This window comes from Chelmon rostratus, chromosome 3, assembly GCF_017976325.1.
Source record: "Chelmon rostratus isolate fCheRos1 chromosome 3, fCheRos1.pri, whole genome shotgun sequence".
In the NCBI taxonomy this organism is placed as follows: domain Eukaryota; kingdom Metazoa; phylum Chordata; class Actinopteri; order Chaetodontiformes; family Chaetodontidae; genus Chelmon; species Chelmon rostratus.
The window spans coordinates 16,820,638-16,844,035 of record NC_055660.1 but is presented as its reverse complement, the minus strand read 5'-3'; the positions used below and the strand labels follow the sequence as shown (position 1 = coordinate 16,844,035).

The following is a 23,398-nucleotide window of genomic DNA, read 5'->3' as shown; positions in this document are numbered from 1 at the left end:
CCATCAGTGTTCATGAAAGTGGTCCTAGTTGTTCTGATGGTGTGAGTTAAAGTGTTTCTGCTATTTTGCCCCTATATATAATGGCTGCAGCCATGTTAATTAAATTAAGGCAAAATTATTTGTGTGGTACCTTTCAAGTACAGATGCAATAAACAAACATAATAATGGCGGGAAATAAAATCAGCAAGAATTAAATGTTGGGTAAAAAAAAAAAATTAAAATGCAAATACACAAACACAGCTGCAGTGCAGTAAGGAGTCTCCCCAAATTCACTGAGAGAAAGCAAAGTGCTGTAGAGCAGTGAATCACTGAGGGAGTTTTTATTCTATATTCCAAAGACAGTTAAGTTAGGGCCTGATAACGAGGAAGTTAGTTTGTGCTTAAACCGAGTTTTTAATTAAAAAGGAATAAAACAGGTGTTGTGTTTGACCACAGTGATCTAAATCTAACTGTTTGATCATAGTTGGCATGGCAACATGGCAATCAGTTGGCATGTTTCCTGACACAGATATGGGATCAATGTCTACTTAACTGAATCTCAACTGAAAACAATAACTGAGAACAGTTTTTTTGGAAGTTTGCAGAAAGCGTAAATCTCACGACCTGTTGGGAGAGACATTTCTTGCAGTGCAGCTGCTGGACTCGGTTGCTAAGCAGCAGCCACACCACATGGATATCAGCAGAGGCCTTTTATTACTTTGTCCAAACTCAATTTATTTAGCCGCCTTTTTACACTTCAGGTGCAACACGCGAGGGAGTCCCCAAACTCCGTGTGAGCAGACCTCAGACTGACTGACAGGAGATTTGCCCAAAGGTGTCCACAGGTACGACCTGGCAGCAGGTGCAGCACGGTTCATCCTCACTGTGCTCAGGTCTAAGCAGCCTCTTGTTGGCGAGTCTTGGAGCTCCCCTCTGTGTTTACTTTGTCAATCTGTGGCCTTTTATAAGCCAGATAAGTTTGATGTGTGTCTTCCCTGTGTACAAACAGCTGAAGATGTCTAACCTGATGTGTGTCTGTTGGACTCGGTGTAACAGCTGCAACAAGGCAAATATTGAACATGACATTCATCTTCCCAGCACTGTTTAACCAGATCATATATGGCCATTAAACGTGCGTCATGTCCCTCAAAAACATCTTGTTGACTTTCTCCACATAAGCAATGATTGCTGATGCAGAAACGCAACAGTGTGAGTACGTCATCCCTTAAAAACAAGTTTATTAGCAGTGTTTTTCATCATCTGATAACAGGATTATGGTGGATTGGACCCTTGATGAAATAAAGCAGCGGTGAGCGAGACAGTGTGTGAGATGTGTGTTTCCTTTTTTTCATCAGCCATGAAGCCCGAACACTCAATTTAACACCGACTCCCCTCATTTACGGATGGAGCACACTGACGGTCACTTTGCATCCTGACAGCAAATGAGCAAAAAGAAACAACGTCTGCTCAGATGTCATCCGTTTGGGGATTCATCATATTCTCACAGTCTTCCTGGAACTGGAGCCTCCTCTGACCACTGACGCTCTGATTCTCAGTTACGCAATTTCATGCACCGCTTGTGTTCCACGTCTTTGGTAAATTTAATATCAGTCATGGGGGATGGAGAAAATTCCCGAGGAGCTTCAGAGGGGCATGGAGCACGCTGCTCGTCATCAGCCCGTGCTGGACGTGGAAATTTCTGCTTCCAATCTGGGAACACATTTCAAAGATGTTTCCTGCAGAGAACTGTGTAATTTGCTACTAATTCCGAGGAAAATGGAGACAGGGTTCAATTTGTTTTTCAATTAAATCATTTCAGTTAGTTTGAGTCCTCAAGTCAGTGTACAACAGGTCAGTTAAGTTGGCAAAAATGTGAAATTGTCTCTGTAATTCATTCATTTAATTCAACCAAGCACTCCACTGCCTGCTATCCTAACTACCTGTTTTTGTCTAACAATGTTCTGGTGTGAAAATGTCACAAAATTACGAATATAAAAAAAACAGCTGAGGTATGTAAGAGTGTTACATCATCCACGGTATGCTGGGTGCCACTGATACCTCATGATGGCACTGCTGTCTGGCTCTTACTAATGAATGCGGACACGATGATGAGGGAGTTTGTTTCTGTCAGCAGAGTGGTGGTGCAGCACCTGGCTGTCAGGTTCAGTGCAGAGCAGCAGTTCCTCTGATGCTGGAGGCCTCTGGAAGATGACGATGACGACGATAAAAGCTCGGACGACATGAGGTCTGAATGTGACAACGGTCAAGATGCCATCCCAAGAGATGTCAGGGGCGGTGGTGGAAAAGTAACTTAGTACATTTACTCAAGAACTGTACTTGAGGATAATTCTGGTGTTCTTGTAGCCTGCTGTATTCGAGTAAACTTCCACTCTACTATATTTCAGAAGTAATATAAGTTCAGTGACTACTTTGCAGATTCAGAAATGAATTATGATGCATTTGGGCCATACTGCATAATCAATGCTTTCACTTTTGGTACTTAAAATATATTTCACTGCTAATCCTTTTGCACTTTTACTTGAGTAAAATTATGAATGCAGCCATTTTACTTGTAACTGAGTACTTCTGTGGTACTGCTATTTTTAATTCTTCTGGTTAGAACCGATGAGAATATGCCAGTCGTTCTCTTGTCTGAGTTTGGGAAGCTGGAGGTTCTCACAAGCCAGGCACTGTGTAGGAAAACCTCAGCCTCCAGCTGTAGTGGCTGGAGAAAAGGAAGAGCTGATGGATGCTCTCAGAGCCTTTGGTTCCAGACACTGAACTGCTTCTCAGAGATTACTGTGCTGACTGCTTTGAGTTTGGTAGGTGTCAGTCTATAGGAAGTTACCACTGCCTACATAGACCAGTTTTAACATGAAATACAGCAGGCAACACTGTAACATATATATATATATATACATTGTGAACACACATATTTGAGTGTTTGTTATTGTTAATAATGAAAATTAACATGCAATATATTTGAATCTGCAGCTTCATCTGTTTTCTCTACTGTAAGTGCTGAGCTGGTAGGAATGTTTGAAAAACATGCATTTAGGCTTTAAATTGAGCTTTTCTTTAAAAAAACAAACAAACAGATGATTACTTCAGTGACTGACTCACTCACACCTGTCCCTGTGGAAAGGGAGGCGTGTCAGCTGACCCTGTTCTCCCCCTGCTGAATCTGGACCTGGTAAAACTTGCCACATTGCAGAAAACACAGCCTAATGGACTATCTGATATTCATTTGCCCAATGATGAACACCGTTTGAGCTCAAGAAGCACAAAGCACCTGTGAGAGGCTTTTAACCTGGAAGTGAGTGAATATTCAAAGCGGACACCTGGGAGACGGTGCGCGCACATACACACACACTCACGCACGCACACAGCATCTTGATAATCCCGTCTGTCCAGGCTGGCTAAAAAAACAACAACTGGAGAGACTGTTTTGGGGTAAACAGCTTTTTGAGCGGCGCATGTGGATGCATGAGGGTGCAGACGAAGCGCAAGGATACAGTGACACCTGTCGTCTCCTGCAAGAGCCTGCCCGTTTCAGGAGGACGACTCCGCGGGGGAAATGATGATTTCAGGGGGGTAACGGCACCGCAGAGGAGGAGGAATTGGAGCAAAGTGCGCTCATTGTTACCTACTCTAACTTTTGTTCCCACAGGTGGAAGAAGGGCGAAATAGTTCCGCAGCTCCACACAGTTCAGTGAAACTACACAATGTGACAGACTCGGTTCATCTGCCTGACAGAAGTGACTTTTACATGACAGCGTTACAATAATGATCAGGCTGCGCGCCGGGCGAAGCCGCCTGAGACGCACCAGCAGCTCCAGCCTGTAGTAATGTTAAGACTGTGGCTCACCAGCAGGGGGCGGTATTGCACTGGAGCAGAGGCACAGCTCAGGCCGCTGGACTAAGACCACAGGAGTAAATCTGAAATACTGACTTTAGACCATACCTGTGGCTGCTCTTTATATCATTTTTTCATCACACATTCTGCACTGCATAGGTGAAATGCGAAAATAACCACTAATAAATCAATGAGTGGAACAGGATCGCTGACAGGTTACTCTGAGAAGGAGAGAAGGAGTTGTATATTTACAGCATATGTGAGAATTGCAGGATATAAAATAATATAATAATAATTTACTTCTGGTATATGGTTCTTGAATACAGAGTGTTGATTTTTAACAACCAAAGTTTATGTCTGAGGTATGTCTAGATTTTCAGCTGCCGTAATTGTGTCAGTTTTTGTAACTGACTGATGTTAAATGCATGTTGCAGTAATAATAATAAGATTAATAATAATAATAATAATAATAAAAATAAATAAAATTCAGATAGGAATAGTTTTGAGGGAGATGCCAGACAGTGTAAACAGTGACAGCAACCAGATCAAGTTGTGCACCTCAGCCAGGTGAAACCTTTACCTTTCAGCACTGCAGTCGAAGTCCCTTTGAAATTGTGACGCCAGCTGTAGGTGACATAACTGCAAAATTATTTTCATACATATGCTCATTGTAGTTTTACCCCTTTCTAAGTCTCTTTTTTTTTTCATAGTTTTTTCTCATCATGTTCTGCTTGTGGTGGTTAGGAAACTGAAATATATATACCGACACGTCATAAATTTGTAAATATTTATCGGTTTATTACAGTTAAAAAGATGTATGTACATACAGAACATCACCAAACATGGTCATTTTCACTCGTTTGCAAAGTAGCACTCTGCAACTAGTTGGTTTCAGGATAACTGTCTTACAATGGGGCGGCATTGATTATGTTTGTCATTTACAACCAAGCACACAAATCAGTGTATTTTTTCTCTTTTTCAAAACAATAATTTGCCAAACAATACTTATTAAATGTGAAACAGAAGAAAACAACAAAAGGATGCTTAGTAAAACAAATTGTTGTTGAATTGCTGGTCCAAATCCAAGTTCCTGCTGCCAACACGCAGCCTTGTATGTACACAGGTAGAAACGCCTCAGACTGGATCTTGGTCACTGTGGTTAGCAATGAAGACTCACATAGAGGTAGTCATGTCTGCATCTGCTCGTCCAGTCAAGAGACAATTGACCCAAAAACTTTGCTTTCAACATCTGTTCAGTCTGTGGACCCATATCCCTTTACTGACACTAAAAGAAAAGAGTGATTATCTGTCTTTGAAGATGAAATCAAACGGTCATAAAGGTTTTGCTTGGTGCACATAAGGCAGTCAAGTAAATGTATGGAGATACTAGAGCGGGCGGCTGTGAGTGAGGGTGTGTGGGTGGGATTCAGGGTTTAAGGTAAGAAAAAGAGCTGGCGGCTTCACATTAAAAGGCCATTCCACCAAAATCAACTTGGTTTAATTATGGAAAGTAGACATTTATGTAGTTATGAAGTTATGAACATGTGGTCAACCTCAACTATCTGAAAAGTGCAAGTCATGTTTGTGTCTCTTCTGAAAACAAGAGTTTTATTCCTTCCTGTACAAAACTGCCAATTCTTGATATAGATGTAGTAAAAAAAAAAAAGTTTCAACAATTACTATTATTATTTAATAAAGATATTATTTCCCTATATGTTGCAACCTTATGACTCAAACCTGATATGACTTGTGAGAAAAACATTAGAAAAACAAAAACAAAAGAAAATCTCAGCCATTCGCGGAATAAAAATGCAAGTCAGTTTTGGTGGAATTCCCCTTTAATGCCAAAGACAAGTGAGACGCAAGTTAATGCACATCCACTTGGTAGCATAATGGCATTATCTTCCATTGCACTCTTTGTCGTGTTGTAAAACTCTCATCACATTACAGGTTTTGTAATACTGAGTCTACTGTAATGTCAGATTACTGTACAGAGTAAAAGGAAAAATAAGACAGAAAGAAACTAGACCCAAATTTACATCATAATGACCAGTTGCTTGTCATCAAGTACAGTCAGTGGCCATAGACACAAGGAATAGCCAAACAAACACATAAAAAAAGACCATTAAGGCTGCTTGTCAATGTAGATTAAGTAGGATAAGCATTGCCACACAATGCTTCGATACCTTTGCAATATACAAAAAGGGAGCATTTGCAGATACACCAAATAGCCACTAAATCGAAGTCCTCTATGCAAAAACGCCCCATTCTGACCCAGACAAATCATGTCAAATATGTGTTCAACATGCTTGTTTCCTGTACAAAATAACCAGGCAAGAAAAAGACAAGTTGTATGATCCAGAAAAGAAGAGCAAAAGGAGCAAAATGACTTTGATTCTGCGATGCTCTCCATGGCCTAAAATCACAGACAATAGAAAAATAAACACCGATTATACTCCAATTATTTTGGATGCACCAGTATGCAATACATCGTCATCATTTTTGATCCACCCAGTCACACCTTTCACTGAATGGGCCAGTCGGTGATCCCCACCTCCTCCACAGCACGTGAAAACTACATTCCAGGATCTGATAAATGCTCTCCGGTCGATTAGCCCAGTTCAGTTTCTGCCCCACCTCCCATCATCCTCTGCGTCTTCATACACAGGCATTCTCAACCTCGCAAAATGGCACATGAAAAACAGAGAGACTGAATGTAAAAATGGGTCACAGCACTCTCGCTGCATACCTAATGCACATCTCACTTTTGAGTACTCGTTGAAGGCATTTTTCACACAATTGTTTACAGCTAAAAGTAAATACACAAAAAAGAAACTTCCAAAGCTTTTATATAAAACCCAGGAATGCAATGCCTCCGGTGTGTTGTAGAGCGTGAACACAGAAAGCCCTTTTTTACATTTTTTTTGTCTTTTTCTGACAGTCTTGTACTGTAACTGCGTTAAGCTCAAATATGCACCTTGTTGTGTTGTCTCATCGTTGTGTCCAAACGATTTGATCTGTGAGAAAACCACCGGGCCTGACGCCAAATCGAAAAGGTCAGTGGATTTGTCTCTCGTCAGGTTTTCGAGTGAAGTCTGTATCAGTGTGGGAGCGGATTGTTTCCCCTCCTCCTGCCCTCCCTCTCACCCTCTCATCCCCCCACCCCTCGTCTTGTACAGCATATGTTTCAGTCCACGGAAAGCAGCAACAGGTTCTGCTGGTAAATTAGAAGCAGTGGTAGATCGTTCCCCTTACCCGGCCCCACCCCGAGGTGAGCTGTGGCACTCTCGTCACTCGGGCCTCCCCGTGTAGGAGGCCGAATCACAGCCCACGAAACACACCAAGCTGCTGCTGCAAAAAAGTAGACCCACACGTTTCAATACAAAACAGAATCATGATTGAATATAGAGCTGGGATGCAACACATTTTCAAAAAGAAAAAAAAAAGTTTGGTTTGATTACCTTTTGTTGGGATTTTTAATGTACAGTCACTTGAAATAATACTAACTGAATACACATTTCGTCATTTAGAAAAAAAGAAAACACTCAATGTAAATTGATTTAAAATAAACAATCCTGATCTGAACTGCAATAAGCCATTTCTCTTGCAATAGAGAAAGCAGGATATGGGAATCTTAAAACATCCCAAAGCCACACAGACCCTTTTACAGTTCAGGAGAGCAAGTTCCTTTTAAGATTGACAAGATAAAACTTCCCCAAACAAAGTTACTAGTATATTCTGAGCCTGCTAAACTTGACAATTATATTTATTGATACAAATTTACATGATAAACCATTTGTTTAACAGATAAAATACTTCTTTATGAAACAAAATGCCCCCATTCAAAATAACCAATGAGAGGCTACTGTGTGTTTTTTGTAATATAGAGGATGCCAATGTGTTTTTTAAAAAAAGTGCATAAAAGCAGCAGCATTGCTGGGACAGTGTGGGACAAAAGATATTTAAAAAAAAAAAAAGAAAAAAAAAGATTAAATTACAAATCTAAATCAAGGGAACATTTTCCATCATGGAACTAAGATTCTTAGGAGACCCTGTTAAAAAAATACAGAAAAATTAAGGATATTAACAAAAGAAGGAAGTGTTACCTGTCAATGTTTTATTATCAAACTTTTTTGAAGCTCTGATACACTCATCACTTGCTCGAGAGACCAAGACGGCTTTTTAAAAAAAATGCTTGATATGTTGGTCAATGACCAATTGAATGACAGCTATGCAGCCCAACACTGAAGATAATATCAAATAAGTAAACATAACTAAAAATTGCACTCAAGGCAACAACCAGGATTTGTATACATATATAAAAACATTTATCATTTATCCCATCACCTGTGTATGTTTGACTTTTTTCAATACCTTTTTGTCACATAAAAGCAGACGGGGGTCACTGCACCACCCATTTTGGAGTCCAACTTTTTTTTTTCCAAGCATGTATGATTGGCATTTCTCATATGAATACCTTACTAGCTTAATGTTTAACAACTACTGCTGCTATTTGTTAGAAAAGATCTCCAATCACCCTATTTTACAACTGATATCGCTTGCTTTAACAGATTAATGCAACAGCAAAAGGAACACTAAAAAAAAAAAAAAAAAACTAAGGTAAAAACAGCAGTAATAAAAAAAGAATTATTGAAATAATTTATATCTTTGTATTCTCATGGACAATTTTGTTTAGAAATGACCCACTGGATCACTCTAAACATAGGCACAGTTTAAAAAAAAAACATAAAATGTAAAAAAAAAAAAAATACAAAAAAGAAATTATAAACACGCCATCATTAGACCTTTGTTCTCTATGGTCAAGAAGCAATTAATATCTTGAGTAAGTTATCTTGAGTGAAGGTGATGTAAAAAATGGGCATATCAAAAGAAAATAAAACAAGATGACAAAGTTAAAATTACAGCAGCAGCAGTAAATATGAAGTTTCAAAGACTCTTTTTGTTTGTTTTTGCATACAATTGTATCCTTGCTCACATAACAGATGCTTGTAATTACTGTAAATACATTGGCAATGGGAGCATGGTTTATATGGTTAAAAGACTTGCCACTTAGCTCACAGTTACTCAATATATATAACTTTATATATCTTCAGTTTTGGCAAAGAGATGGAAACATTTTCCTCTTGTATGATCCGGAATGAAAGATGAGTGGGGGGTGGCTGGGGTCCTAAAAAGACCGCGATAAACTCCGGAGTAAAACTGAAGTCAAGTCTCGAAAGATTTGCCTCGTTTCTGCCCAAGGATGGTGAAAATAACATTTTCTTCCTCCTCCTCCTTGTAGTTGCCCCTGACGCTGATTGTGGCGAGTCTGTTTTCTTTACAGTGTATGATACACATAATGGGGGCGGGCAGGCGAGAGGGAGCAGAGCAAGTGGAGGGTTTGGAGTCGAGTAGGACTGGGATTGCTCTTGGCTCAGACCATGGCACGGTAGGGTCCCTGCATCTTGAGGAACTGGATGATGAAGGAGGGGCCTCCCGCGACAATCTGGGGCGGCAGGTGGCTGAGGGGACAGTTCTCGATGCTCATGATGGACAGCTTGCTGCAGAGGGCCAGCTCGAACGGGAGGCTGTGCAGGTTGGGGTTGTCGTTGAGGTACAGTTCCTCCAAGTTCTCCAGTGTACCTGAAGACACATCAGTTACGGTTAGTTGGAGCGCTGTAGCTAATGCTGTCTTTTTTTTTTGTCTTTTTGGGAATACCAAACCTGACCCTCACCGCTTTGATACAACAATTCCTTTGTCATATTAAATTGTGCTAAAATTCTGTGATTGCAAACACAAGCTTTGAGTTACTGTACATATGCAAAACAGCACATCCTGATACTGAGGGGTGCATGTAACAAATATTTCCAATAGCTATGATCATTTAATCTGAAATGTCAACAAGATGCAGAAAAACTGGCCAACACAATTTCTAAGACTTAAGGTGACATCTCCAAATTTGTTATATCTGACAATCTGTGCAAAGCCGAAAAGTATTAAATATATAATGGCATAGCACATACGCACAGAACACTTGTTATCTTTGTTTAGAAAATGAGTGAAACACTTCATTCACTATCAAAATAGTTGCCGAAAATTATCTGCGAAATGAATAATTATTTCATTGCTGTATGAATTTTTTGTACCACCCCTAGAAAGACATGGACATATGGTTAAAAAAAAAACAATTCTAACTGAAACTAAAACACAGCACCAGAGTAGGGGAAATCAGTAATGACCATGAAGAGATGATGTAGAGACTGGCGTGGTCTTCCTCAAGGCTCTGGTATATGTCACAGTTACAGTAAGATCATTGTTTAAAAGTGGCAAGCCATTAGTGATGATGTTTACATATTTTATGCTGGCATACTAAAAATGCAATGAGAAGCAGTTCTCTCCAAATGAAACCCAAACACCTCAAAGCAACAGGTATAATTCAATGCTAGATCCAGCCTGAATACTCTAAAAATACACCCACCATTAGCTTCTTCCTCCACCCATTTAAATCTCTGGCTTAACTCTTAACCTTGGCAGTAACCAGCCAAGCCATGTTGGACCAATCACTCGGAGGAAGGGTCAGAGGTGGGACATACTGTTAAGCTCTTAAATCCATATGGTTAAGTTTAGCTTTTACCAAGAAAACAATGGTAAACTTAAAAAAAAAAATGTTTATAAGATTTTCAGAAAGTGGCTCCAAATGATGGTTCATGTTAGAGGTTAGCTAATGTGTGCCCTTTACCAAAAGTGTAATTTATATAATAATATGTATAAACACACAATGTGCAGGTCTTAACACCATGTGGGAAAACTGTGGCTAAAATCATTATATACAAATAATACATACTTAATACAAAATACTGAGTTGTTGAGTACAGTTATAGTTTTTATTGTTTTTTTTGTATTTAGTTTGAGGTATTTCTAAGTAATAATCAGTTTTGACAGAATTATGTGCCAAATTCAAGAATGGCTTTTCAGACAATCAGCCAAGTTGTGCAAATATCTATTTCCTCTCATCTTGCAAACCCACAGATTCCAGTTCACTCACAGTGAAGAGTTCCTGGATCAGTTCTGGTTCCCCACTTTCACTAAGTGCACTATCCTTCCAGTAGTAAGTGAACACTTTTCCAACCCTAAAAAGATTACCTGAGCATGTTACTGATCTAGGCAGTTGAGGGTTTGATTAAAATACTTACCAATCTCCTCTGGAAGGTGTTGCAGCAGGTTCTCCCCCAAACCAAGATGAGTCAGGTTGGTGAGGTGGCCGATGCCTCTGGGTAACGTAGTCAGCTGATTATTCGTCAACACCAATTTCTAATGAGAGAAGAAGAGCACAGGAAGTTTATCATGTGCTCTAACGGTTCCCTTTCAGTCCATTCACTCAGTACAACACATCATGCACCCCCAAAGCCTGACATCCCATACTAAGTGTGTTGAATCTTGTTCTTGTTCTTCAGGGACCTGAAGACGTAAAATGTTATAAATGTAACATTTCGTTTGATGAAATGACAATTGCATTTACCAATCACATAGTATAATTACAAAAGGAACCTCAGATTAAGTTACCAAACATTCTGTGGAAATAAAAATATCCCTTTGCTTGTCAGTACAAACAAACCACTTAATACCTGGTTTTATCCTCACTGTCCATTCCTCACAGTGACCCAACTGTGGATGATTATCTACTGGGCAGACAGCATGTCCAGTAATCTGTTCCTTAAAACTACAATTATTTGTATACAGTGAAGGACTATGCTTGTTTTTTGTTTGTTTTAGTGACACCACATCACACTAACCTGGGACTGGACAACAGTTTAAATTGTATTGATATTAATTCTGATTTTGCTAACTGATTCAGGTTCTCATTAACCTGTGGATCTAATTACTGGCCTTCAGTCCTCCAGACTGCGACCATTTAGCCAGACCTTGTGAGCATCTCTGGAGACAGTGTAACTAAATGTTAGAACAAGGAGCATCTAGCTCACTGTCATGTGAAACATCAGGAGCAGTGTTTCCCCATGGCAGCCATCACAGCAATCAAACAAAAAAATCACAGAAGAAAACAAAACATTCTGCAATTAATCATCTGATCCACTTCATCAATAGGCTACATACGTGGTTGTTCACGCACAACACGTTAATTTACACAACAGACTCGATCTATCCCAAGGAGAGGAAGAGGGAGTGAGAGGGTGCCTGGATGCAGCGAGAGGTGATCCATGGTTTCAAAAATGCAGCGTAGTGAAAACACAGCCATTTCATATGTAGATGTATATAATGTGGATGTAACTGGTGCACATTGGACCCACATTGGACCTGTTTATATGAGTGAACCGTCACTCTGTCTGTTAGTAGAGCATTGAGTCTGCAGCGTAGTTCATACACTTAACTGACAAATCAGAGAACATCTAGACTTCTGTTCATACTCTCATGCTCCCTCTCTTGTTCACATCAGTTCTCTCCCTCCACATCTCTATCTGCTGCAGTATTTTTAATCACACGAGTTGCCAGAATCTGATTTTTTCAAATTCGTACCTCCTGAGCCATGATCTAAAAATGAGCCTTGTTAAATGCAGTTTAAAGTAAAAAGAAGTTCAGCTTGAGGCAGTGAGAACTTGAGGGGGATAAAAAGAATTTTGAAACTTGTCTCCACATCTCTAAAAGTTGTTGTTTTCTAAAGCAACAGATATGTACATACAAACCTAGACACAACAAAGTAACGTAACAACCAACAACAAAGAGCCTCGAGTAAAATGGAGAGAACTCCATTTCTAGAAAACTTACCTGTAAATCTTTAAGATAAGCAATTTCATTAGGTAGACATTCCAACTTGTTCTCCTCCAAGTCGAGCTCCCGTAGCTTTCTCAAATTCCCAATACCATGTGGTAACTTCTTGAGAAGATTATTAGACAATATTAAAACCTGTTAAGACAATGAAGTTTTTCACAATTAGCAGTGACAGTCTGGCATCAAGACACAAGCAACAAAGCAATCACTCCAGACACAGAGTGATTACATCTTATTTTCATTGCCTGTCTTAAACCAAAACTCAGGTCACTATAGTTTTCAGGAAATAGGTCTGTGCAGTAGTTATGTGTTTTTAACCAAACCCAAAACTTAACATCACAACTCAGTGTTGCTAAGCAAGCCCTATAGCTATCTATGTTTATTACACTAGCCATCAGTCTCAAAGGTTAACTCATAAGATAAGGGCTATTACAGCCCGTATCTTCGGACATAATGGCTCCAACACTATTCTTAATTACTGGTTGCACAAATTATAGGAATTATGTAATGAGACTTTATACTTCTTCAATAAACTCTGGGTACTGCACTGACAAGCTAAATTCCTACTATGTGTGTATAAAGGAGACTAACCTCCAGAGAGACTAAACCACAGACGTCCTCTGGGATCTTTGTCAGCTGATTGGTGGCCAGGTTAAGCTCGACCATGCTAGTCCATGTGCCAAAGTCCAATGGCAGAGATGTTAACTGGTTGTCCTGAAGAAGACAATGGCATACCTTTATTAGCAAAATAAGTGACAATTCAGACAGTCAACACAAGGACAGCGCTGCTCAAGAGGCTGAGTATACCAGTGCACTAAGCTGGCTGTGTAATCTGGCAGCAATATAAATTGTTTCCAGTGGAGATTTAAGTTCAAACTACATTCCGTATGGACATACAAGTTAGAGGTTTTTAGTGCCTGTCTGTCAAGCCTGTACAGACATGTAGGCTGTGAAATGAACATTTAGCCAAGCCAACAGTACTCAATGCTGAAGACATTTTGTTCATGATTTAGAACTTCAGTATTACTCAGTGATTTTTTTTTTTGACACAGAATAGCTCAGGTATGACAAGAAAATCCAATTCAATCTCTCATGTTCCCACAAGCATTTTCCACTGAATATGTATTTGACATGTCACAGCAGGAAAAACACAGGTGTAAATTAAAAAAAAAAAAAAAAGTAGTTCAGTTTCAGCGTCCTAGCACTGTCAATGCTGGCTCACTGCCATGGCTAACTGGGAGACTTGAACAGAACAGACCACTGCTAATGTTACTAGTAACACCTGTGCTTTTTACTAATATGACGTGACATGAATCATGATTCTTGTTCAGAGTTCACAATTTCAATATTGTTTAGAAATCAAAAAAGCAGCTGACTTAAGAATTTGTGCCAGTAATATACCTTCATGTTAAGCTTGCTTAACACTTTGGCCCGTGAGAAGATACCAAAGGGGATCTTGTTGATGCGGTTGTGCTCCATGTTGAGGGAGTAGATGGTGGAGAACTGGGATGGTCCACCCACAGGATACGACTGGAAGCAGTTCCTCGCCAGTGTTAGACTGGTCAGGTTAACCAAACTTGACAGTAGGCCCTGGTAAAGCGCAGAAACAGAGATGTGACAAAAACCTCATGATCAGAACAGGACTGTCACTATGGACTGCGATGGTTACTCTGGATGCACTTGCAGCACTCGGACATACACAAGAACTTAAATAGATTAACTCCATATAAAGGCAAACTTGAGGTGTTTTTGATAAATATGAATTCTAGAGCACAGATACAGAGGGCTGAAGGCTCCAACATCAATTTGTTGTTTGCAGGAAATGGCTGATGTTAATGTTAGCATAATACAAATTAAGACTGAAACTGGTGATTATTATCAATATTTGTTATTATGTAGCAATTATATTTGAAATTATATTCTATTTTTGGTTTTACTCACCTCTGGCAACACTGAAATGTTGTTGTTTTCAAGGTTTAGCTCCTCCAGTTCTCTACATTTGGCTAATGATCTGGGGATGGCTGACAATCTGTTGTATCTCAGACCTAAGCGATTTATGCTTGCCAGATTGCCTACAACAACAAAAGAAAAACATTATTTATTTATTTATTTTTACAACGTTTATTGAATCTAGTGTGACAGTAGGCATAGAGTGGTAAAATAAAACAAAACGCATATATTATATATTAATAAAGACACAAAAACCTTGCTTTTGATTCCCAAAATACACTTGACTTACCTATAGTCTCTGGAAGGTCTAAGAGCTCGTTGTGCTGCAAGTCGAGGTTGGTGATCTGTGTGCAATTCCCAATCTCCTTCGGTAGGTGCTCCAACTGGTTATGAGCAACATCCAGAGTTATGAGGTTGCATAGCTCCCCTGCAGAGAGATGCACACCAAATTCAGATGTTTAGCTAATTCAGCTAATAGCCTCTGCCCCACTGAAGACTTATCATCTGATTTATCTCATTCTCTGTTTACTGTATCAGCATGGCATTGGTGCAGATATTGGGACACCTTACCAAATTTTATACGCAGGACTCTCTGACAGTAAAGTTAGAATGTGCACAATGGGAAGCTGAATTCATTCGTTCAGTAACTTGTATGTGATTTCAAACAGCACAGGATGACCTGCACTCTACATTGAGATCAACACTAGCTAAATGCTATAAATGCAAAGGTAGCCCTGCCTGCATGTGAGGAATCTGTTGTGTCTTTACACAGAGGATTTTGCTCACCTATCTCTGCAGGCAGCTGTTTAATCTTGTTCTCACGAATGCTGAGCATAGTGAGTTTGGATAGGTTTCGGATGTCCTTCTCCACTGTCGTGATGCGGTTGAAGCGCAGGTACAGCGTGGTCAGCGATGTCAGCCGGTAGACAACAGCCGGGATCTCTCTCAGCTTGTTGTGCCGGAGGTCGAGCATTCGAAGCTTCTTAAGGGAGTCCAGGGAGTCTGGCAAACTGGTCAGGGAGTTCTCGCTCAGGGCCAAAGTGACCAGGCCTGACAAGCAACCCACCTCAGCCGGCAGGCTCTGCAGCTTGTTGCTGTATAAGTAGAGTTCAGCCAGCTGCGTCAACTCCTTAATGGAGGTGGGCAGCATGTGAATGGACCGTTTCGACAGATCTAGTCTCATTGAGTTCTCCTCCCGGCACTTATTAAGCTCTTTGATCACCTCGGCATTGCTGGACTTCTTGCGTGTACCTGGTGCCGGGTTTGGCCGCTTTATCGTATTGTCAACAGAGAAGGCAACACCCGGTGTTGAGCTGCTGGTGTCCTTCTTTCCTTCTTTGGCATCTTTCCCTTTGGTCTTCGTTTCTTTGCCACCATCCTTGACTAAGCTGGCTAGAGCCTTGGCCTCCTTTTCCCTTTCTTTCCCCGCTGGACCACCTTTGGGGTCCTTTTCTTTCGAATCTTTTTCTTTGCCTAAAGTACTACTCATGTCGACGTTATCGGGCCTCCTGCAGAGTTGCTCATGGGAGTCTCTCTTGTCTGGTTACTTATTCAAAAAAAATGGGACACAGACAGCCAAGAAGGCTTTTAAAGAAAACATCCCTGTGCAGGCCCACACATTTATGATTATCCTTGAAATAACGGCTGCGTGATCCAAAGGTTTTTTGGATACTTTTGATACTTTGTTCCTTTGTTAAAATGCCATGGAAGAAAAAATGCTTTGAAGTAGCTGGATTGTGGCACCCATGGGCCGCATGCTTAAGTATTTGAACTGCATACAATCCCAGGACCTTCGGATAGAAGTTCTTTCAGGCTGCAAAGGTCATCAAGGTTTTTCTTTAATCCCTCGAAGACTTGCTGTTGAGGATAAGAAAAATAAATTTTGGTCACACTTCTAATTTAATTCTTATACTTTACAAACATCCTCAGCATTTTGAATTTCAACAATTGAGTGGTCTGGTTGAGTGCTCTTTGTCACTCGCTCCTTCTGTTTGAGAAATAATAAATTCCTCAGGCATATCCATCTTGTTTTTTTTACCAAATTTACAGAGAGAGATAAACTTTTCTGTTTCAAAGGAACACAAGGAACAAAACTATTTTTGTCTAGATTTTCTGTCCTTACGCATCCACAACTTATGTCCTTCCTACTAGAATAAGACACTGCACAACAGAACTTACAGTAAACAGACACTGCTAAAATGTTTGGTGATTCAAGTGACTTCTTGCCATCGTGTATGACCATCTACCATCATCATAGCAATTGACTTTACAAGCTTCTCCGCAGCATCATGATCCAAACAACTTTTGATGAACACTACTGGCTACTTATTTGCTCTGGCAGGCAGCATTCAAAAATTCTCCGCTTTGCTCTGTTAAAAAAATAACACTGCATAGCGACGAAAATGAGAAATGAAATCAATGAAATCAAATGCAATAAGCAGTTTCAAATACTAAAGACTGACGACATGTAGCCGCAATAGATGCATGCAGGAACACATTGTTGGCAATTTCCTTGTTTTGTACTTATTTCAGCGTCATCTTGCAGGTTAACCACACCTCCAAAGAATTGCTTCAAGTTTGCTTTTCACCATGCTGAAAAGAGTCTGTCCAAGCTATCCTGCCCCAACAAAGCCAAAATGACACACTCCTCCCTTAACAGATACGATGATAATCATATAGGATAATATATGAAATATTACAAATATATTTAAATAAACTATCATTCAAACATATTGTAATGTGGCCTACAGTGGGCTTAGTGTGCAATATATGCTGCATTATGTATAAAAAAAAACCCTCCCAAATACAATAAATAGGAGCCTTAATAGCTTTACAATATTCCTCCTTATGCATGAGACAAAAGTACACTACAAACAGGTTTGGTTGGTTGTCAATACCATGACTTACGTGGTATTCAGAGTGTTATGCCAGTCCAAGCAAATCTGTTGAATGTACAACACATAACCTTACTCCTACTAAACAAACATGGCCCAGCGGGTGTTGACATTACTGTAAGCCTACAGCCCCACCTAAACATGCATTCAGCTATTTAGCTATCCTCTATATAGTCTGTAAAGCCACAATCACATTGAATATTTACGTCTCGAAGACATCCATAAGAAACACACACCCCTTTGGATCTTTACATGACAAACTGAGCCAGGACGTCTCTGGCTGCCTGTCTCTGTTTAGTCTCTGTTGCTGTTGTCTCTGTGACTGTGTAAAGCTCTCCAGCACTGGTACAAGCTAAGCCGTGGCAAAAAGAGAGGCAGGTTTGGCTACGGATCAGAGCTAAGTGAAAAGGTTAGGACTGCTGAGAGCAATCTTTAGAAGTGGCCTTCAAAGCATGAAGCCCCCACAACAACAGGTCATATGACCTTTTAGGTAAAAGAAATGTTGGGTCAATAGCAGCAACCCTTACATGATAGAATGCTTGACAGTGTGTTCTGTAAATAAAAAGGTATACATTGCTCTTTCAGTCATAAATAAGAGAGTTAACATCTAAGACTGGCAGTAATGGACATACCTGCGTACAAAATAATTATTAACATAAAATGAGAATAGCCAGGCCAGCCCAATTGCTGGGGCCATCTAAACCAAACTGTGGAGCCACTTCCTTTTATGGATGTACTCTCCATGTCCCTGCCCTGGTAAATCATTCTGTTTAAAAGACACTGCATGTAAACATTATCTGTATAGATTTATCTCTGTATTTGTTTATCTCTGTATTATATATAGTTTAAAGTTTAACACCCAGCTAAGCAGGTTAATTTCCTAGTTCATTTTTACAATTTGTAATGACATTTATGACTATGATATCAATACTGACATTTTTGGCAAAGAAAAAAGTTTAGTAGAGCGTGCTGGAACTTGCTCAGGTCATTAAAACCAAATATTAAACAGACCAAAGCAGGCATACTCTTAATTGCAACTTTCAGATTCATGCAGTGGTTTCTGCATGTAACTGCACAGCAGTTCAATATTGAGGTGACCAAAGAAGCTCTGACTTCTGAGGACAGAAAGGAAGACAAAAGAAACAAACCTGTTCATTGTAGCTGTGCTACAATACCACTCATCCAGGGATTCATGAAATCCAGGGCACAAGATATCCTTGTGGCATATGCTGGCCGAAACCATTGCAACTAACAACTATTTTCATGATCAGCAAAATCTGCCAATTATTTGCTAGAGCCCTAAGTGACTTTTACAATTGCTTAATTTGCCCAACCAACAGTCCAAAACCCAAAGGCACCTCATTTACTATCACCAATAACAAAGAAAATCAGCAAATCCTCACATTTGGAAAGACGAAACCAACAAATGTTTGAGACTTAGCTTGAAAAAAATGACTAACTATTAATCGATTATCAAAATAGTTGGTAATTAATTTTCTTTGCCACAACATATCAATCGATTGATCATTGCAGCTCTAAAATCAACAGGCAAGTGATCCTGCTATCGCATAACTTGCAAGCATGCTTTGAGTTCAAATAAATTAGTACTACTCATTTAGTAGATGCAAATATGAAGTTCAAATCATATACAGCTTTGGAGAAAAGCTAATGCATTTCCATCAACACTAACACAACACCATAAAGTGCTACTAAACACTTGGACTTCGTGGCACTTGCAACCCACATAGAAACTAATGAAGTTTCCATTAAGGATATCTTTAGCCCATCTGATAATGGTAGTGCATTTAGGCCCAAGCAGAGCTATCTACTATTATCATACTTCTGTTTGTGCTCGACGATGCCTTTTGGTTTAATTAAGAAATGCATCAATGTTAGCTAATTAGAGAATACAACATACGTGTAAAGTAACGAACAGTGCTATGATACGACAAAATGCACAAGAGATTCGGATTCAGGATCTATCTAGTTAAAATCCTGCTTCTGTGTTATTGCTTGACAGTATGCTACCACCCAAGTACAAGAAATTAGAAAGCAGGGATAACCTGGCCTATCGTTTTACATGGTAATCCGTGTAATATTGTGGGGGAAATAGCAAAACAGAGGTGAGGTGGCAGCTATCAGCCATAGAAAGCTACTGCTACTACACGGCACTCCACAGGACGCAGCTAGCTTGATGGCTACGTGTGCCAAAGACAAATCCTTGGAAACAGATTAACGCTGCCGACAAAACGGTACCAGGTCGGGAAATCAAGTCGCCTTTCGAGGTTAATTAATTTACATAATGTGACCAACTAGGGAAACCACAGCAGGGTTGGGGCTATAGTAGGTCATTGAAGTGACAATAATAACGTTACCTTGACGCGGAATAGTGATAGTGCTATGCGTTACGTTGTGACTGTTAACCTAACATCAACTAGCTAACTAATTGTCGCTAGCCAATTCGCGTAGGGTGAAAATGTCTAATGTTAGCTGACTTAACCCAGCCTTGAATCTGACTCAGAGAAAGTACCTCCAGTGCATATATCTAGCGAGCAATCTTCAAAGAGAGAAAAACACACTGGCTAACCCACTAAAACGACTGACAACAAGGCAGGAAATAAAACCAGCTAAGCTAAACGTCAACAGCAAAGCAAACGTCAGTTGTTGCAGACTGCTAACATGCTAACGTCAGCTAGCAAGCAAGTTAGCCCACCAGCTAACAGTATTTTAGCAAACGATCTTCTGAGTCAAACGAGAAAGAGTAGCAGCGCGGCCAGAATGGGGCAATAAAACAAATGTCTATTGCTCGGCGTATTAGACGGTGCAAATTGTGTTGAGGTTTCCCTTGACATATTCACTCACATTCAGCGGTTAGCTTTACCTCAAGCATAGTTAGCTGTGTCTGTAGGCCCGAGCAGAGCGGCTGTTGGACGCGGACCGACCCCTCCGCCGTGAGTTCGACCGAGGAGGGGAAACCTCTGCTACAGCCAGCTGAGCGCAACCGGGCAGCAGACACCCAAAGAGGACAGCCGGTGGAGACAGTTCATATCCAAGCGGAGCGACCACTGAAGGCATACGAGGTGTGTACTGAACTGTAGCACAGCATCGAAACGCCGTTCCCGTATTGAATATTAGCCGAGGAAAAAAAGAAAACACTCTGAAAAACAGCGGCCATTCCGAAGCTGAACAAAAGAGTGTGTTCCTGCTCGCCACCGCAAAATGACACTTAAGCGTTACACACGCCACAATGAGAGACCGACGAGTGGCATTATCTCTGGAGTTGTGCGTAACCGTGCTGTGGGGCTAAAACGTCCACTGTTAATGTGATAGTATAACTGTTTTACCTTCAGAGGTGTGACTCCGCCATCCTCGTTGCTTCCTCCTCTTTTCCTACACTGCTGCTCCGCTCCCCTCCCTCCCCTGCCACCAAACTGCGTCATTCGCACGCCTCACCAATGTTATCACGAGACTTTGAAATACAATCAAATATTCCTGGATAAACATTGGTTTTATTTACATATTTCACAAGTAAATGACTCGTTTGGTGTCAGTTTTCTGCAATTGTTCTACTAATAATAATGCTTCTTTATAAGTAAAAGTCCTACATTCAACATTCTACTTAAAGCCCCCCTCCAGACTTCTTGACATAATCGGCTTGGAATAGTATAATAATGTTATGTATTATATTATTAGATGTTATTATTCATGCTACATATAAGTAGTATGTTCATGTTGCAGCTGGTGGAGCTGGAGAAAATTTTAATTATTAAAAAATATTGTGTAATGTAAATTCTTAATGTTGCTGTCGAATAAATGTACATGAGTCAACAGTAAATAATTTTTCTTTGAAATGCAGAAAAGTTGCAGTATAAATTAGCATAAAATGTAAATACTCAAGTGAAGTTCCAGTACCTCAAAACTCCACATAAAGAATAGAACTTCTAAGTGCTTCCAAAAAGCAATTGAACTCGCTAGTGGTTCTAGAAGATGTTTCGCCTCTCATCCAAGAGGTTCTTCAGTTCTGAAGTTCTGAAGAACTGGATGAATGAGAATCTTCACAGGCATAAAGAATAATCTTGAGTAAATGTACGTTCTTTCTACCACTGAATGACTGCATAAACACAATGAATAAAATTAACAAAGGCACTTAAAACATATTAATTCCTAACGTATTCATCACTGGAAAATAAAGGTTTTATGTTCCTGTATTTATGTAAGAAAAATCACTGTAAATGTAATTGGCTAACCGGATGCCTACTATATTTGTTGTATATATTTAATTTAGTTTGCTATGTATCTGTATTCATGCAAAACTCTTAATTAAACTATTTAACAGTGGAAGAACCGAACATTATGATCATGATTTTTAGTTGTGTTGTTCGCGCGAGCCGCCTATAGATGTCAGTAAAGCATTGTGCCTAGAAATAAAGCGAAGAAGAAGGGCATGTGATTCTTACGGATGCGTTGGCCTGACAACCGCTGTAATCTTTTTTCCTGGTGCTAAAGGTGGGATTATCAACAATTCAGTTTTATAAGAAGTGTTTATGATTTAAGGTGTTGACGACAACACGACACAACGAAAACGACAACAGAAAGATATTACAGTATATTATCAGCAGTAGTAACCATATTTGACAGGTAGTTGAGTAAAAGAAAGCAATCGTTACTTTAGCTAGGCCAATGCCTTGTCGTTTAGTTAGCTAGGTGCTAGCTAGCGTTACCTTTAGCAAGCTATTATAATTTACGAGTTCCGATTTTTACTCCCAATCTTAAAGATAGCCCAACGACTCAATGACTGTGCTTTAAGGTTAAAGGTTATATATGCGGACATTAACTCGCTAACGTTGATGTCGATCATCAAACCAGCCAAATAGAATGGAAACGTGAACATTCAACATATTGCAACAGCTAAGTTTCAAATATACCACAGGACTGCGCTGATGCTTAATCATTTTTCTTTTAGAATGGTTTGGCGTAATCTGTGTCCGAGTTCTGCTGTGTTGTATTGTCTTATTGGATTAAATTAGGCACACACACACACACACACACACACACACACACCTGTCTGCAAACTAAATTTCATTCATTATCAACGGAGAAATATCCAACAACAACAAGCAGCTATTTTAATGACAGTGTCAATTTCTTTTTTAAATCTTTGTCTTCTCAGTGCTGCTTACATTCACAGATATTAAGTGCACTACCCGTTAATACTTTGGTTTTATTAATATACGTTAGGGAAAACATTTTAAGTGTAATAAACTAATATGTTTACCTTTCAGCAATCACTCAGAAGACACAATGCCAGAAGTCAAGTCACTTTTCAGAGAAGTTCTGCCTAAACAAGGTCTGTACCACAATGGTCAGCTATTTGGACAGCAGTAGTCACAAACAAAAGATTGTTTGTGGAGCTCAATACAACATACAAACTGTTTAGAAATTTGCAAAAGCTTGCAAAATTAGTCAGTGGGTGTTCTGTACTGTGTGCTCCCTCTTTACAGTCTCTTTCACAGCTCAACAGCATTTACATTGTTGCTGTATAAACAGTTATGTAATTTGAATCAGCACCATAGCATGATAGCAATATATCTCTAGTTTTAAAAGTGCAATGTTTTTTAATGTGTTCAAGCTGTTCAGGGGCAGAGCACCAGTTGTGTAAAATTTCTAGATGTTTCATGCAGTGACAGTAATTGGTAAGAACTGACCATCAGTGCAACAAAACACTGGTGACCAATTGCATAATGAGTCACAACTGAGGGTCAACAAATATGACAACCCTCCCGATTGCACCAACCTTGAAAATCCTGGGGGCTGCATCATACCAGAGGGACACAATTGTAACCGCGAACCTGTTTGGAAGTGATGTTTTCATAGTTGCAGTACTTTATTTAAAAGTTTATTTAACGCTAGAACATTTCTCACTGCTACTATGCA

At 39.8% G+C, this 23,398-nt stretch overlaps 1 protein-coding gene across 2 annotated transcripts; it reads right to left on the bottom strand.

Annotated features, from left to right (window-relative positions):
• Window positions 1-7,117: 7,117 nt before the first annotated feature.
• shoc2 (SHOC2 leucine rich repeat scaffold protein) lies at window positions 7,118-20,870 on the bottom strand. 2 transcript variants are annotated; one of them, XM_041966444.1, is made up of 9 exons: window positions 20,809-20,870; window positions 15,357-16,427; window positions 14,860-14,997; window positions 14,562-14,692; window positions 14,022-14,210; window positions 13,212-13,334; window positions 12,618-12,755; window positions 11,030-11,147; window positions 7,118-9,478 (listed from the first exon to the last, which is right to left on the bottom strand). In XM_041966444.1, the coding sequence occupies exons 2-9, from the start codon at window positions 16,057-16,059 to the stop codon at window positions 9,270-9,272; spliced, it is 1,749 nt and encodes a 582-aa protein (XP_041822378.1). In that variant the 5' UTR covers window positions 16,060-16,427; window positions 20,809-20,870; the 3' UTR covers window positions 7,118-9,269. The 2 variants fall into 2 exon arrangements, with proteins under 2 accessions (XP_041822378.1, XP_041822385.1); XM_041966451.1 differs by lacking the exon at window positions 20,809-20,870 and adding an exon at window positions 20,346-20,737.
• Window positions 20,871-23,398: the final 2,528 nt, after the last annotated feature.